Source organism: Oncorhynchus nerka, linkage group LG9b (assembly GCF_034236695.1).
Source record: "Oncorhynchus nerka isolate Pitt River linkage group LG9b, Oner_Uvic_2.0, whole genome shotgun sequence".
Classification (NCBI taxonomy): domain Eukaryota; kingdom Metazoa; phylum Chordata; class Actinopteri; order Salmoniformes; family Salmonidae; genus Oncorhynchus; species Oncorhynchus nerka.
The window spans coordinates 48,042,285-48,060,150 of NC_088424.1; the positions used below are offsets into that span (position 1 = coordinate 48,042,285).

General features: G+C 44.2%; 1 protein-coding gene across 5 annotated transcripts in view; it reads right to left on the reverse strand.

The window, feature by feature from the left end:
• The window catches only part of LOC115122375 (rho GTPase-activating protein 29-like), a 121,593-nt gene that overhangs the window by 68,671 nt on the left and 35,056 nt on the right, over nucleotides 1-17,866 (reverse strand). For 2 of the 5 annotated variants that reach the window (XM_065013792.1, XM_065013793.1), the window contains exons 3-8: nucleotides 5,979-6,075; nucleotides 5,186-5,258; nucleotides 4,957-5,017; nucleotides 1,782-1,931; nucleotides 1,603-1,667; nucleotides 1,375-1,485 (exon numbers count right to left, since the gene is read on the reverse strand). In XM_065013792.1, coding sequence (XP_064869864.1) covers nucleotides 1,375-1,485; nucleotides 1,603-1,667; nucleotides 1,782-1,931; nucleotides 4,957-5,017; nucleotides 5,186-5,258; nucleotides 5,979-6,075 — 557 coding nt within the window. The other 3 variants (XM_065013796.1, XM_065013795.1, XM_065013794.1) reach the window with 3 other exon arrangements.

The window sequence follows — 17,866 nt, forward strand, 5'->3', positions numbered from 1 at the left end:
ACTGACCCCTATAAAGACTGTCATTGACCCCTATAAAGACTGTCACTGACCCCTATAAAGACTGTCACTGACCCCTATAAAGACTGTCACTGACCCCTATAAAGACTGGTCCTGACCCCTATAAAGACTGGTCCTGACCCCTATAAAGACTGTCACTGACCCCTATAAAGACTGGTCCTGACCCCTATAAAGACTTGTCACTGACCCCTATAAAGACCGTCACTGACCCCTATAAAGACTGTCACTGACCCCTATAAAGACTGTCACTGACCCCTATAAAGACTTGTCCTGACCCCTATAAAGACTGTCATTGACCCCTATAAAGACTTGTCCTGACCCCTATAAAGACTGTCACTGACCCCTATAAAGACTATCACTGACCCCTATAAAGACTGGTCCTGACCCCTATAAAGAGTGTCACTGACCCCTATAAAGACTGTCACTGACCCCTATAAAGAATATCACTGACCCGTTTAAAGACAGGTCCTGACCCCTATAAAGACTGGTCCTGACCCCTATAAAGACTGTCACTGACCCCTATAAAGACTGTCACTGACCCCTATAAAGACTTGTCACTGACCCCTATAAAGACTGTCACTGACCCCTATAAAGACTGTCACTGACCCCTATAAAGACTGTCACTGACCCCTATAAAGACTGTCACTGACCCCTATAAAGACTTGTCCTGACCCCTATAAAGACTGTCATTGACCCCTATAAAGACTTGGCCTGACCCCTATAAAGACTGTCACTGACCCCTATAAAGACTGGTCCTGACCCCTATAAAGACTGTCATTGACCCCTATAAAGACGGTTACTGACCCCTATAAAGACTGTCTCTGACCCCTATAAAGACTGTCATTGACCCCTATAAAGACGGTCACTGACCCCTATAAAGACTGTCTCTGACCCCTATAAAGACTGTCACTGACCCCTATAAAGACTGGTCCTGACCCCTATAAAGACTGTCATTGACCCCTATAAAGACGGTCACTGACCCCTATAAAGACTGTCTCTGACCCCTATAAAGACTGTCATTGACCCCTATAAAGACGGTCACTGACCCCTATAAAGACTGTCTCTGACCCCTATAAAGACGGTCACTGACCCCTATAAAGACGGTCACTGACCCCTATAAAGACTGTCATTGACCCCTATAAAGACGGTCACTGACCCCTATAAAGACTGTCTCTGACCCCTATAAAGACTGCCACTGACCCCTATAAAGACTGTCATTGACCCCTATAAAGACTGTCATTGACCCCTATAAAGACTGTCACTGACCCCTATAAAGACTGTCACTGACCCCTATAAAGACTGGTCCTGACCCCTATAAAGACTGGTCCTGACCCCTATAACGACTGTCATTGGTACCTGTATGAATTTGTTGGTCTGCAGGGCAGTGGCAGTCTGCAGGAGGAGTTGGCTGTACTCAATGTCATTCTTAAACGTAGAAATATAGATATCTCTGAACGGCATGTAGTCCTGTGGGCCAGACGAACATACAGAAACATATTAGTAGTCACATTCTATGTTGATGTTGATGTGTGCACTGTGAGTTGAAGAGGGTTAACCTATGTTTTAATCTATGTAAAATATTACCTGTTGACTCGCGAGCGTCTTTGCAGATTCTGCCATTTTGGCATAACTTTTGGCACATTCAATGTCTGGGGGAAGACATAGCAGATAAGTCAGTGTGACTGAATGTGTGATTGGATTGTTGGTTGTGGTGATATGTGTGTGTCTGTATGCGCGCTTGCGTTTGTGCGCGTCTAACTAACCCAGTCCCAGGCGTTTGTCGACCCAGGCCAGCAGATCCTTGGTGTACTTGGACCAGGCCTTGGCATAGAGCAGAGCTGACTCCACCCCGCTGTCGTTCTTCTGCAGGATCACGTCAACCTCCTCCTCTTTAGACAGCGCCACCTCTGGGCCTGGAGAGGTAATACAGGAGGATCAAGGTAGGACGGAGAAGATTTTATTTATTTATTTTATTTTACCTTTATTTAACTAGGCAAGTCAGTTAAGAACAAATTATTATTTTCAATGACGGCCTAGGAACAGTGGGTTAACTGCCTGTTCAGGGGCAGAGCGACAGATTTGTACCTTGTCAGCTCGGGGATTTGAACTTGCAACTTGCAACCTTCCGGTTACTAGTCCAACGCTCTAACCACTAGGCTACCCTGCCACCTCTACACTCTACACTCTAACCACTAGGCTAGGGAGCGTCCTGTGTATAGCCATTGTACCCCCTGTATATAGCCATGTTATTGTTACTTATTGTGTATTTATTCTTCATCTTCATATTATATGTCTGTTATCATTGTTGGGAAGGGCCCGTCAGTAAGCATTTCACTGTTAGTCTACAGCTGTTGTTTTACGAACCACGTGATGTAGGGAACAGGGTGCCATGTGGATAACACATGTTTTCCATCTCTCAGACAAAACTATTTCTAAACTGCTAAAGAATGTCAGCTATTTGGAGGAAACCCCTACAGCACAGCCCAGGACTGAAAGAGTAACGTTATCACTATAACTACAGTTCTCTGAAGGAGGGAAACGAGGTACAACACAACTAATGGGAGGGATCTGTACTCTTCCGACTTCGATTGAAGGAACTAAAATCACACCTGACAAGGCCAATGAAATCCCCGACCTCGCTGGGAAGCCCCCCCCCCTTCCACAGGTGATAACCCATGGGGCTTTCGATTCATTCCATCAGTTCAGTATCGCTCTTCACCCGAGCCCACAACCGGGCGGCACGGGGCCAAACATGCGGCGAAATCTCATTTTACCTCCTTCAGGGAACAGTAGATATAGTCATAACGTTACGTTCTTTTCTTATCGGTACTCTCGGGTACAACACAACTACGGGGGAATGGAATCCTTCCCAAAGCCGTCCCCAACGGATACCAAATGAAACGGGCCGTGGCAGACCGGCCACACCTCCACCCAACAAGATGTGGTCGTCTGGATATTGTACACGCTGTGGGCTGTCTAGTGACTCTCTTCTGTCCCAGCTGTAAACACACTGTGGGCTGTCTAATGACCCTCTTCTGTCTATATAATATATATATATATATATATATATATATATAAAATGTTGTGATTCATTTTAGAGACCAGCAAGATGGATAATAGGGTGTGACAGTAGTAAGAACAGCAGCATCAATACATCACCAGATTCACTGGGAAGACATTGTATGAAGAAACAATACTCCAAGCAGCAGCTTCATACTACTTGTCAGACATATAGAACTGATAATGTACACTGGTTGTTGGGGTGGGAGTGTGGGGTCCATGGATGGCGTTTGACCATTTTGTTGGATTGCTCATGTCTTACTCAATGGTAGAAAGAAGTTTAGTTCAAATCAGATGTTGGGTACTATATTTATTTAATATTATGTGAGTCCTAAAAATAAAATAAAAAAGGCCAATGTGGGTGCAATCTATTAGTTTCATTTCTCAAGAGATCAAATTCAATTTCAACAAAATATTGTTGCAGGAGTAATATTTGTATGTTTCTAACTATAGAAACAATCTGAGACAGGGGGTGTCATGGCACGGAATGACTCATTGAGTGACTGTCAGTGACTGACATAACATGAGAAAAACTGCTGATGCACAACCCAATTTCAGAATTGCACCTTGGTGTATTCTAATATTCTAACTCTCAACAGAAAGTTGAGACCACAACGGAGTTGGGCAACCGGGGCTGCCGTTGAGAGAAAACAAGAAGAGAGAAACAAGAAGAGAGAAACAAGAAGAAGAGAGAAACAAGAAGAAGAGTGAAACAAGAAGAGTGAAACAAGAAGAGAGAAACAAGAAGAGAGAAACAAGGAGAGAAACAAGAAGAGAGAAACAAGAAGACAGAAACAAGAAGACAGAAACAAGAAGAGTGAAACAAGAAGAAGAGTGAAACAAGAAGAGAGAAACAAGAAGAGAGAAACAAGAAGAAGAGAGAAACAAGAAGAAGAGTGAAACAAGAAGAGAGAAACAAGAAGAAGAGTGAAACAAGAAGAGAGAAACAAGAAGAGTGAAACAAGAAGAGAGAAACAAGAAGAGTGAAACAAGAAGAGTGAATCAATAAGAGTGAAACAAGAAGAGAGAAACAAGAAGAAGAGAGAAACAAGAAGAGAGAAACAAGAAGACTGAAACAAGAAGAGTGAAACAAGAAGAGAGAAACAAGAAACATAAGAAGAAGAAAAACAAGAAGAAACAAGAAGAAGAGTGAAACAAGAAGAAGAGAAACAAGAAGAAGAGTGAAACAAGAAGAGTGAAACAAGAAGAAAACAAGAAGAAGAGAAAACAAGAAGAGTGAAATAAGAAGAAGAGAGAAACAAGAAGAAGAGTGAAACAAGAAGAAGAGTGAAACAAGAAGAAGAGTGAAACAAGAAGAAGAGTGAAACAAGAAGAAGAGTGAAACAAGAAGAAGAGTGAAACAAGAAGAGAGAAACAAGAAGAAGAGAGAAACAAGAAGAAGAGTGAAACAAGAAGAGAGAAACAAGAAGAGTGAATCAAGAAGAGAGAAACAAGAAGAAGAGTGAAACAAGAAGAAAAGAGAAACAAGAAGAAGAGTGAAACAAGAAGAAGAGTGAAATAAGAAGAAGAGTGAAACAAGAAGAAAAGTGAAACAAGAAGAAGAGTGAAACAAGAAGAAGAGTGAAACAAGAAGAGAGAAACAAGAAGAAAAGAGAAACAAGAAGAAGAGTGAAACAAGAAGAAGAGTGAAACAAGAAGAAGAGTGAAACAAGAAGAGTGAAACAAGAAGAAAAGAGAAACAAGAAGAAGAGAGAAACAAGAAGAAGAGTGAAACAAGAAGAGAGAAACAAGAAGAGTGAAACAAGAAGAAGAGTGAAACAAGAAGAGAGAAACGAAGAAAAAGAGTGAAACAAGAAGAAGGAGGGGAAAGAATTGAAACCATAAAAGAAAGAGAAAGGAGTGAAGCGAGACACTTACCCACAAGACCTTTCTTCTCTGGAACATACCCCCCAGAATCCACAGAGAGGTTCTCAAAAGACTAGAAATGAAACAAAATACACACATGTTATAGTCTACCAACATATTGCTCTTTTATATACTCGACTGACACGGTTCAGTAAACTAAACATTCAATTCAACACTGTTCAGCCGACATTTCAAGCATTTCCCGAATGCACCCTTGATATGTGAGCCCTGATTGGCTTACCCTGCTTCTTCTGGTCTGGGGGATCCCCAACCCTGATTGGCTGTCCACATCTCCCATAAGGAAGTCAGACACTCTGAGGAGGTAGAGGACGAGTCAGCATAAATTACAACGTCAAGTGAGCAAGATTAACGAAACTAAAGATCCGAGACTAAAGATTATAACATATCTATGCCATTAAATTACAATGTCAGGTGTCCAAGACCATAGTGTAAAAAGATAAGTGTCAAACACTAAAAGTTATTACATATTTATTTATACCGTCAACTAACAATGCTCAGTTTAAATAAATAAAACGTTTTTTTATTTTATTTTACCTTTATTTTACTAGGCAAGTCAATTAAGAACAAATTCTTATTTTCAATGACAGGAACAGTGGGTTAACTGCCTGTTCAGGGGCAGAACGACAGATTTGTACCTTGTCAGCTCGGGGATTCGAACTTGCAACCTTTCGGTTACTAGTCCAACGCTCTAACCACTAGGTTACCCTGCCGCCCCTCCGCCTCTACACTCTAACCACTAGACTACCCTGCCACCTCTACACTCTAACCACTAGGCTACCCTGCCGCCTCTACACTCTAACCACTAGGCTACCCTGCCTGTAAAACGTTGTAGTGACATAGTAAATATGAACCTTTTTAATAATTATACTGTTTACAAGAAATGTAATGGTATTTTCACTGTTAGTCGGCTTAGGTGTAAATCTTTCCCACAATCCCTGGTAAATCCTTGGCTCTGTGACAAAGAGACACTCAAAGCCAAGGGCGGTGAAAAGGTAAACAAACGTCGTACTCACACATTGCCAAATGTGAATGCCAAACTGTCAATGGACGTGTATATCTCGCTGAATATAACCTTGTTCTTTTCTTGGTTCACTTCCGTGAAGTTAATGCCTGTTGGAAAGCGATTAAAAACTCACATGAGAACTTCAACAGAAAGGCCAAATCACCATTCATCAACCAGCCAGAAAACAGGCAACAAAAGCAGCTGTAGAGTTTAACCTGGTCATGAAGCTAAAAACACACACAGACAGAGCCATATGTCATCGACAAGAAGAAGAGTGAAACACACAACAAAGTCATAACAAGTAGCACAGTAGTCCTTATTAGATCAACACAGTAGATAACAAGTAGCACAGTAGATAACAAGTAGCACAGTAGTCCTTATTAGATCAACACAGTAGATATCAAGTAGCACAGTAGATAACAAGTAGCACAGTAGTCCTTATTAGATCAACACAGTAGATATCAAGTAGCACAGTAGATAACAAGTAGCACAGTAGTCCTTATTAGATCAACACAGTAGATAACAAGTAGCACAGTAGATAACAAGTAGCACAGTAGTCCTTATTAGATCAACACAGTAGATAACAAGTAGCACAGTAGTCCTTATTAGATCAACACAGTAGATAACAAGTAGCACGGTAGATAACAAGTAGCACAGTAGTCCTTATTAGATCAACACAGTAGATAACAAGTAGCACAGTAGATAACAAGTAGCACAGTAGTCCTTATTAGATCAACACAGTAGATAACAAGTAGCACGGTAGTCCTTATTAGATCAACACAGTAGATAACAAGTAGCACAGTAGTCCTTATTAGATCAACACAGTAGATAACAAGTAGCACAGTAGATAACAAGTAGCACAGTAGTCTTATTAGATCAACACAGTAGATAACAAGTAGCACAGTAGATAACAAGTAGCACAGTAGTCCTTATTAGAACAACACTGTAGATAACAAGTAGCACAGTAGATAACAAGTAGCACGGTAGATAACAAGTAGCACAGTAGTCCTTATTAGATCAACACAGTAGATAACAAGTAACACAGTAGATAACAAGTAGCACAGTAGTCCTTATTAGATCAACACAGTAGATAACAAGTAGCACAGTAGATAACAAGTAACACAGTAGTCCTTATTAGATCAACACAGTAGATAACAAGTAGCACGGTAGATAACAAGTAGCACAGTAGTCCTTATTAGATCAACACAGTAGATAACAAGTAGCACAGTAGTCCTTATTAGATCAACACAGTAGATAACAAGTAGCACAGTAGTCCTTATTAGATCAACACAGTAGATAACAAGTAGCACAGTAGATAACAAGTAGCACAGTAGTCCTTATTAGATCAACACAGTAGATAACAAGTAGCACGGTAGTCCTTATTAGATCAACACAGTAGATAACAAGTAGCACAGTAGATAACAAGTAGCACGGTAGATAACAAGTAGCACAGTAGTCCTTATTAGATCAACACAGTAGATAACAAGTAACACAGTAGTCCTTATTAGATCAACACAGTAGATAACAAGTAGCACGGTAGATAACAAGTAGCACAGTAGTCCTTATTAGATCAACACAGTAGATAACAAGTAGCACAGTAGTCCTTATTAGATCAACACAGTAGATAACAAGTAGCACAGTAGATAACAAGTAGCACAGTAGTCCTTATTAGATCAACACAGTAGATAACAAGTAGCACAGTAGTCCTTATTAGATCAACACAGTAGATAACAAGTAGCACAGTAGATAACAAGTAGCACAGTAGTCCTTATTAGATCAACACAGTAGATAACAAGTAGCACAGTAGATAACAAGTAGCACAGTAGTCCTTATTAGATCAACACAGTAGATAACAAGTAGCACGGTAGTCCTTATTAGATCAACACAGTAGATAACAAGTAGCACAGTAGATAACAAGTAGCACAGTAGTCCTTATTAGATCAACACAGTAGATAACAAGTAGCACGGTAGTCCTTATTAGATCAACACAGTAGATAACAAGTAGCACAGTAGTCCTTATTAGATCAACACAGTAGATAACAAGTAGCACAGTAGATAACAAGTAGCACAGTAGTCCTTATTAGATCAACACAGTAGATAACAAGTAGCACAGTAGATAACAAGTAGCACAGTAGTCCTTATTAGAACAACACTGTAGATAACAAGTAGCACAGTAGATAACAAGTAGCACGGTAGATAACAAGTAGCACGGTAGTCCTTATTAGATCAACACAGTAGATAACAAGTAGCACAGTAGTCCTTATTAGATCAACACAGTAGATAACAAGTAGCACGGTAGTCCTTATTAGATCAACACAGTAGATAACAAGTAGCACAGTAGATAACAAGTAGCACGTAGATAACAAGTAGAAGTAGTCAGTAGATAACAAGTAACACAGTAGATAACAAGTAGCACAGTAGATTAATCAACACAGTAGATAACAAGTAGCAGTAGATATCAACACAGTAGATAACAAGTAGCACAGTAGTCCTTATTAGATCAACACAGTAGATAACAAGTAGAACAGTAGTCCTTATTAGATCAACACAGTAGATAAAGCGTCTGCTAAATGACTTAAATGTAAATGTAACAAGTAGAACAGTAGATAACAAGTAGCACAGTAGATAACAAGTAGCACAGTAGATAACAAGTAGCACAGTAGTCCTTATTAGATCAACACAGTAGATAACAAGTAGCACAGTAGATAACAAGTAGCACAGTAGATAACAAGTAGAACAGTAGATAACAAGTAGCACAGTAGATAACAAGTAGCACAGTAGATAACAAGTAGCACAGTAGATAACAAGTAGCACAGTAGTCCTTATTAGATCAACACAGTAGATAACAAGTAGCACAGTAGTCCTTATTAGATCAACACAGTAGATAACAAGTAGCACAGTAGTCCTTATTAGATCAACACAGTAGATAACAAGTAGCACAGTAGTCCTTATTAGATCAACACAGTAGATAACAAGTAGCACAGTAGTCCTTATTAGATCAACACAGTAGAATGACTTCATTCATTGGTTAAGCATTTAAAAATAGGCTACATTTCATAACTTCCTCTCTTTCTGTTGGGGAGCAGATAGTGAGGAAACTGTGATGGGATGGTCCCTTTCAACAATAAACTGGGCAGAAGTGTTAAAACACACTGATATAGACATACGGTACATAGAGACTAACAGGAACACACTGATATAGACAACAGTACATAGAGACTAACAGGAACACAGAGATATAGACATACAGTACATAGAGACTAACAGAAACACAGATATAGACACAGTACATAGAGACTAACAGGAACACAGAGATATAGACATACAGTACATAGAGACTAACAGGAACACAGAGATATAGACATACAGTACATAGAGACTAACAGGAACACAGAGATATAGACATACAGTACATAGAGACTAACAGGAACACACTGATATAGACATACAGTACATAGAGACTAACAGGAACACACTGATATATAGACATACAGTACATAGAGACTAACAGGAACACACTGATATAGACATACAGTACATAGAGACTAACAGGAACACACTGATATATAGACATACAGTACATAGAGACTAACAGAAACATAGAGATATAGACATACAGTACATAGAGACTAACAGGAACACAGAGATATAGACATACAGTACATAGAGACTAACAGGAACACAGTCAAGGATGTCCATTTGGGACATCTTTCTGTGTGTCCAAAAAAATGTATTGAAAATCTTTTTTTGAAGAGTAGAACCGAATGGTGCAAAACACACCATCTCTCCAATCTATTATCCCGTGGTAATATAGGTTTCCAATCTGTCAATCAAACCTCTTCAACACAGGTCACATGCTCACTGAGCCTGTCAACATTACAGACATATTTCCGTACCTGTTAGCAATTCCCGAAAATATGTTGTCCAAATGTTTTGTGGACAACGAAGTGTCGACAAATCTTTCGAGAAGACGTCGACGCACGTTAGCGTTCTCACACAGGAAACAGTTCAGTTCAGTAAGAGAGATGACATTTGAAGAAAGCAGCCCAAGAGAAAGACAGAGAGAGAGAGAGATAGAGAGAGAGAGAGAGGTAGAGAGAGAGAGAGAGAGGTATAGAGAGAGAGGTAGAGAGAGAGAGAGAGAGAGAGAGAGAGGTAGAGAGAGAGAGAGAGAGGTAGAGAGAGAGAGGTAGAGAGAGAGAGAGAGAGAGAGAGAGAGAGAGAGATAGAGAGAGAGAGAGAGGTAGAGAGAGAGAGGTAGAGAGAGAGAGGTAGAGAGAGAGAGAGAGGTAGAGAGATAGAGAGAGAGGTAGAGAGAGAGAGAGAGAGAGGTAGAGAGAGAGAGAGGTAGAGAGAGAGGTAGAGAGAGAGAGAGAGAGAGAGGAGAAGACAGAAATCCAACTTCACTTCCTGTCTCCCCGCCACAGGAAACGACTCAGGCAGCTTAAAAACTCTTCGACGGAACACTGAGAAAACCTTCAAAACGACCATCGTAAAACTTACCCCCGTCTGTTTCTTTCTCGCCACCTGTCCCGCCTGCTCAGTCAATCAACCTGAGCTCACACTCTGATACCTCCTGGTTCTATCGTGGTTGAAGTCTGAACCAAAGTGTTGCTGACTTAGTTTCCTCACCCCTCCCAGTACAGCAGAGTTTCCTCACCCCTGCCAGTACAGCAGAGCTTCTCTTCAAAAACCTTTTCTTAACACTTCCACTTTATCCTGATAATGCAGGAGGTCTGACTAAACCAACCAGTCAACACAAAACTAAAAATCAAATCTCTGTTGATGTTTTGTCGCTGTCGCTGTTGCTGTTCAGTCCCTCTAACAAATATATTCTTGTCTACTGGTACCTTCGGAAGGGGGTTGGAGAGGAGAGGGAGCAATCCACAGCCAACGTTAACCCACGTTCCAGGCCTGGGCAGCACCTCAGGAGACCAATGGGGTGTAAGAGAAGTATATAGAGGTGCCTCTTGGCCCTGCCCCTGAATGCTGCCGTGTTGTCGAGGCCCCTGTAGAGGCCGGAGCGCTGAGCGTCTTCCTCAGGACATCCTGCAGTTCTACAACAATGATCCCACCACTCGTTGCCACCAATCACAACCCGACAAATATGGGAACTGCATTATTCAAGCCCGGGCCAGGAGGCATTGTTACATTCCTTTCCCTCACTGCATGAGAACACTCAGTGACCACAATGAGCAGTGTGCAGTGTGTTTCTTAGTGAGGGAAGTGTTTAACGATTGGTCAGTCTGTCTTTGGTAAGTATCACTTATTTTTATTGTCAGATGTGCACTAATCGACCATTTCTGGGCTAATTTGCATATGATAACAAGGGATCCCGTAAGAGGCAGAAAAAGCTCAGGAAAGGGTCGCAAAGAGAGAGAGAGAGCAGAGAGAGAGAACAGAAAGAGAAATCAGAAAGAGAGAGGAGAGCAGAGAGCAGAGAGAGAGAGCAGAAAGAGAGCAGAGAGAGAGAGCAAATAGAGAGAGGAGAGCAGAGAGAGAGGAGAGAGAGCAGAGAGAGAGAGCAGAAAGAGAGGAGAGCAGAGAGCGAGGAGAGAGAGCAGAGAGAGAGAGCAGAGAGAGAGCAGAAAGAGAGCAGAGAGAGAGCAGAGAGAGAGCAGAAAGAGAGCAGAAAGAGAGCAGAAAGAGAGCAGAGAGAGCAGAAAGAGAGCAGAGAGAGAGAGCAAATAGAGAGAGGAGAGCAGAGAGCAGAGAGAGCAGAGAGAGAGCAGAAAGAGAGCAGAGAGAGAGAGCATAAAGAGAGCAGGGAGAGAAAGCAGAGAGAGAGCAAATAGAGAGAGATAGCAAAAAGAGAGAGCAGAGAAGAGAGAGAAAGAGAGCAGAGAGAGAGAGCAGAGAGAGAAGAGAGCAAATAGAGAGAGAGCAGAGAGAAGAGAGCAGAGAGAGAGCAGAAAGAGAAGAGAGAGAGAGCAGAGAGAGAAGAGAGCAGAAAGAGAGCAGAGAGAGAAAGCAGAAAGAGAGCAGAGAGAGCAGAGAGAGAGCAGAGAGAGCAGAGAGAGCAGCGAGAGAAGAGAGCAGAGAGAGAGCAGAGAGACAGCAGATAGATAAGAGAGCAGAGAGAGGGCAGAGAGAGAGAGAACAGAGAGGGCAGAGAGAGAGAGAGAGCAGCGAGAGAAGAGAGCAGAGAGAGAGCAGAGAGACAGCAGATAGAGAGAGGAGAGAGAGAGAGCAGAGAGAGCAGAGAGCAGCGAGAGAAGAGAGCAGAGAGAGAGAACAGAGAGAGACAGCAGATAGAGAGAGGAGAGAGAAAACAGCAGAAAGAGAGAGATGGAAAACAAATGATCAGACCAGGGGAGAGAAAACTTAGGTCAGATTTGTGCTTTCAATGAGCAAGGATCAGGTTCCTCCAAATCCATCTAATCTTGATTCATTATAATAACAAATTAAATGAAACACTTTGTAAATATGGGCCCAGCTCTGAAGAGACAGGACTATAAAGTACTGTATAGTCAACACGACGATAGATTTCACTTTGTTGCTGTGTATGTTAGGATCAGATGCTGTTGTGCATTGAAAGGATCTTTACTCCACAAAACAGTGTAAAAGCGTGAAGAGATCTGCAGAGATGAGACAAGAGGAAACGTACACAGGAATTGTAAAGAACTAAAGGACTAAAGACTGATAAACTAAAACAGCACCAACCACACTGATCACTTATCGCACGCATTTTGCTGCTATCGTTCATTACGATTTAGTAGCCTATTTTAGAGAAACGTGAAGTTTTAAATGAGAATCAGTTTGTTAAAACGGGTGATTTTTAACGGGACGATTGATGACTACAACCATTAAACTAGTAGCAGTTTAAAGGATCGTTAGAAAAACTAAATGTGGAGCAGATTGTTATAAACCTTTTGTTCTATTTATCATTTACACATCAAATCAGGAAACTTATCAAAATGTATCGGGTTTCTGTCCATATCACCCAGCTCCAGTATAAAACATGGATGGATGCAGCTGGTTTCTGTCCATATCACCCAGCTCCAGTATAAAACATGGATGGATGCAGCTGGTTTCTGTCCATATCACCCAGCTCCAGTATAAAACATGGATGGATGCAGCTGGTTTCTGTACTGAATCTACATCATAAAGTGACTTGTCAGTACGTTCGTAAACAACACAAGGTCCTGGATCTGCTGGTTGGATCTGCTGGTTGGAAGGGTTTTGGTAGAAGAGAACTGAGGAGGTCTCAACAGGTTGGTCATGTGTTCCGTTGGACTTCTTTTGTTTTTGTTTTCTTCCTATAAGTTCGGTGGTCCTCCATGTGTCCCCCCATGTGTCCTCCATGTGTCCCCCCATGTGTCCTCCATGTGTCCCTCCATGTGCCCTCCATGTGTCCTCCATGTGCCCTCCATGTGTCCTCCATGTGCCCTCCATGTGTCCCCCATGTGTCCTCCATGTGTCCTCCATGTGCCCTCCATGTGTCCTCCATTTGTCCTCCATGTGCCCTCCATGTGTCCCCCATGTGTCCTCCATGTGTCCCCCATGTGTCCTCCATGTGTCCCCCATGTGTCCTCCATGTGCCCTCCATGTGTCCCCCATGTGTCTTCCATGTGTCCTCCATGTGCCCTCCATGTGTCCTCATGTGCCCTCCATGTGTCCTCCATGTGTCCCCCATGTGTCTTCCATGTGCCCCCCATTTGTCTTCCATGTGCCCTCCATGTGTCCTCCATGTGCCCCCCATGTGTCTTCCATGTGCCCTCATGTGTCCCCCATGTGTCCTCATGTGCCCTCCATGTGTCCCCCATGTGCCCTCCATGTGTCCCCAAAGTTCCCTCCATGTGTCCTCCATGTGTCCCCCATGTGTCCTCCATGTGTCCTCCATGTGCCCTCCATGTGTCTTCCATGTGCCCCCCATGTGCCCTCCATGTGTCTTCCATGTGCCCCTCATGTGCCCTCCATGTGTCCCCCATGTGTCCCCCATGTGCCCTCCATGTGTCCCCCATGTGTCCCCAAAGTTCCCTCCATGTGTCCTCCATGTGTCCCCCATGTGTCCTCCATGTGTCCCCCCATGTGTCCCCCATGTGCCCTCCATGTGTCCCCCATGTGTCTTCCATGTGTCCTCCATGTGCCCCCCATGTGTCCTCCATGTGTCCTCGTGTGCCCTCCATGTGTCCCCATGTGTCCTCCATGTGCCCTCCATGTGTCCTCCATGTGTCCTCCATGTGTCCCCCATGTGTCCTCCATGTGTCCCCAAAGTTCCCTCCATGTGTCCCCCATGTGTCTTCCATGTGTCCTCCATGTGTCCTCCATGTGTCTTCCATGTGTCCTCCATGTGTCTTCCATGTCTTCCATGTGTCCTCCATGTGTCCTCCATATGTCTTCCATGTGTCCTCCATGTGTCCCCCATGTGTCCCCCATGTGTCCTCCATGTGTCCCCCATGTGTCCTCCATGTGTCCCCCATGTGTCTTCCATGTGTCCCCCATGTGTCCTCATGTGCCCTCCATGTGTCCCCCATGTGTCTTCCATGTGCCCCCCATGTGTCTTCCATGTGCCCTCATGTGCCCTCCATGTGTCCTCCATGTGTCCCCCATGTGTCTTCCATGTGCCCCCATGTGTCCTCCATGTGTCCTCATGTGCCCTCCATGTGTCCTCCATGTGTCCCCCATGTGTCTTCCATGTGTCCTCCATGTGTCCTCCATGTGTCCCCAAAGTTCCCTCCATGTGTCCCCCATGTGTCCCCCATGTGTCCCCCATGTGTCCTCCATGTGTCCTCCATGTGTCCTCCATGTGTCCCCCATGTGTCCTCCATATGTCCTCCATGTGTCCTCCATGTGTCTTCCATGTGTCCTCCATGTGTCCTCCATGTGTCCCCCATGTGTCCCCATGTGTCCCCCATGTGTCCTCCATGTGTCCCCCATGTGTCCCCCATGTGTCCTCCATGTGTCCCCCATGTGTCCTCCATGTGTCCCCCATGTGTCCTCCATGTGCCCTCCATGTGTCCCCCATGTGTCTTCCATGTGTCCTCCATGTGCCCTCCATGTGTCCTCCATGTGCCCTCCATGTGTCCCCCATGTGTCCTCATGTGCCCTCCATGTGTCCCCCATGTGTCTTCCATGTGCCCCCCATGTGTCTTCCATGTGCCCTCATGTGCCCTCCATGTGTCCTCCATGTGTCCCCCATGTGTCCCTCCATGTGTCCCCCATCTTCCATGTGTCCTCCATGTGTCCCCCATGTGTCCCCCATGTGTCCCCATGTGTCTTCCATGTGTCCCCCATGTGTCCCCATGTGTCCCCCATGTGTCCCCATGTGTCCCTTCCATGTGTCCTCCATGTGTCCTCCATCATGTGTCCTCCATGTGTCCCCCCATGTGTCCTCCATGTGCCCTCCATGTGTCCCCATGTGTCATGTGTCTTCCCCATGTGTCATGTGTCCCTCCATGTGTCCCCCCCCATGTGTCCCCCCCCCCATGTGTCTTCCATGTGTCTTCCATGTGTCCCCATGTGTCCATGTGTCCCCATGTGTCCCCCATGTGTCCTCCATGTGTCCTCCATGTGTCCTCCATGTGTCCCCAAAGTCCATGTGTCCCTCCATGTGTCCCCCATGTGTCCCTCCATGTGTGTGTCCCCATGTGTCCTCCATGTGTCCTCCATGTGTCCCTCCATGTGTCCCCCATGTGTCCCCATGTGTCCCTCCATGTGTCCCCCATGTGTCCCCCATGTGTCCCCCCATGTGTCCCTCCATGTGTCTTCCATGTGTCCCTCCATGTGTCCCCCATGTGTCTTCCATGTGTCCCCCATGTGTCCCCCATGTGTCCTCCATGTGTCCCTCCATGTGTCCCCCATGTGTCTTCCATGTGTCCTCCATGTGTCCCCCATGTGTCCCCCATGTGTCTTCCATGTGTCTTCCATGTGTCCTCCATGTGTCCCCCATGTGTCCCCCATGTGTCCCCCATGTGTCCCCCATGTGTCCCCCATGTGTCCCCCATGTGTCCCCCATGTGTCCTCCACGTGTCCTCCTTGTCCAAGCAGAACCAAACACAGCTCCCCTCCTAGTGGCCAGGATTCAGAACTGTTTGTAATAGAAGACTGATTTAAAGGTGAAGGAACAATAAAGTTGATTCATTGTCAAATACAACTCTTGCTCTCCTTGATGTTTCCACTAACTAGTGGAAACTGGAATGCCGCGAACTGTAGAGCAGGAGGGGTTTAAACTTTTTCAGCCCATTTTTTCTGCCAGAATGTCTAAAGACATTTTCCCCAAATCTAATGACCTTAAAAATCGGTACATTTGGATTATTACATCAACAAATAATCTTCAATTCATTACATTTTCATCTCTCATCAAAATGAAAAGAAAAAATCAATAAATACAGTTACTCAATAAAAAATGTATTTATTTATTTAAATGATCTTTCTCAAAAACGTTTGTATATATTGTCCCATACAATAATTTGTACTCTTATTTTTGGTTTCCAATGTATAACATTTTAGTATCTTTTTTTGGGGGGGGGGGATGACCCCAGTGCAGTTCCTGGGTCACGACCCTGACCTCTGCACTAGAGTGACATTCACTACTTGAATGAACTGAAGAACTAAAAGGAAAACCCCTGACAGAATGCCTTGTTTCCATGGTGATGACGATTCCTTCTTCTTGGTTCCCTTTCCACATTCTGAGCATATTATTGAAGCACCTCTCAGTGTCAACATGAGGGAGATGCATTCTGGGTCAGAATGATGCTCAGATCAGAGATAGGCAGCTATCTGTCTGCCGAACAGTGAGTCAATACTGTGCGTGTGTGCGTGTGTGTGTGTGTGTGTGTGTGTGTGCGTCACCCGTAAAGGAACTAAGAACGGAGCTGCATGGGTACACGTTTGGCCTTCACACACATTTCGAGAAGGCCACGCCAACTGCCGCACGAAGCTGAAATGCAAATCCTATGATCGCTAGAACAGGATTCCCTAAATAGTACTTTTGACCAAGACCCAGAGGACTATGTAGAGATGAGGGTGCCATTTGGGACCCAGAGGACTATGTAGAGATGAGGGTGCCATTTGGGACCCAGTGAACTATGTAGAGATGAGGGTGCCATTTGGGACCCAGAGGACTATGTAGAGATGAGGGTGCCATTTGGGACCCGTAGGACTATGTAGAGATGAGGGTGCCATTTGGGACCCAGAGGACTATGTAGAGATGAGGGTGCCATTTGGGACCCAGAGAACTATGTAGAGATGAGGGTGCCATTTGGGACCCAGAGGACTATGTAGAGATGAGGGTGCCATTTGGGACCCGTAGGACTATGTAGAGATGAGGGTGCCATTTGGGACCCAGAGGACTATGTAGAGATGAGGGTGCCATTTGGGACCCGTAGGACTATGTAGAGATGAGGGTGCCATTTGGGACCCAGAGGACTATGTAGAGATGAGGGTGCCATTTGGGACCCGTAGGACTATGTAGAGATGAGGGTGCCATTTGGGACCCAGAGAACTATGTAGAGATGAGGGTGCCATTTGGGACCCAGAGGACTATGTAGAGATGAGGGTGCCATTTGGGACCCAGAGGACTATGTAGAGATGAGGGTGCCATTTGGGACCCAGAGAACTATGTAGAGATGAGGGTGCCATTTGGGACCCAGAGGACTATGTAGAGATGAGGGTGCCATTTGGGACCCAGAGGACTATGTAGAGATGAGGGTGCCATTTGGGACCCAGATTTCTACACCGTTCTGGAACATTCTTGTGCCGAAGCCAAATGAAGAATCTCCCCCCTCAGAGGAAAGATCACATTTCGGGCAGATAATAAAAAATATCCTCTGGTTTGTAGCTAATCATTTAGGTAGACTGAAGAAGAAGAAAAATACTTTATTGTCCATTGTCTTGGAGTGCACAGAAAATCTCTGGTTTCAGGGACAAGAGACTAGAAAGTAGGAAGTAGAAACT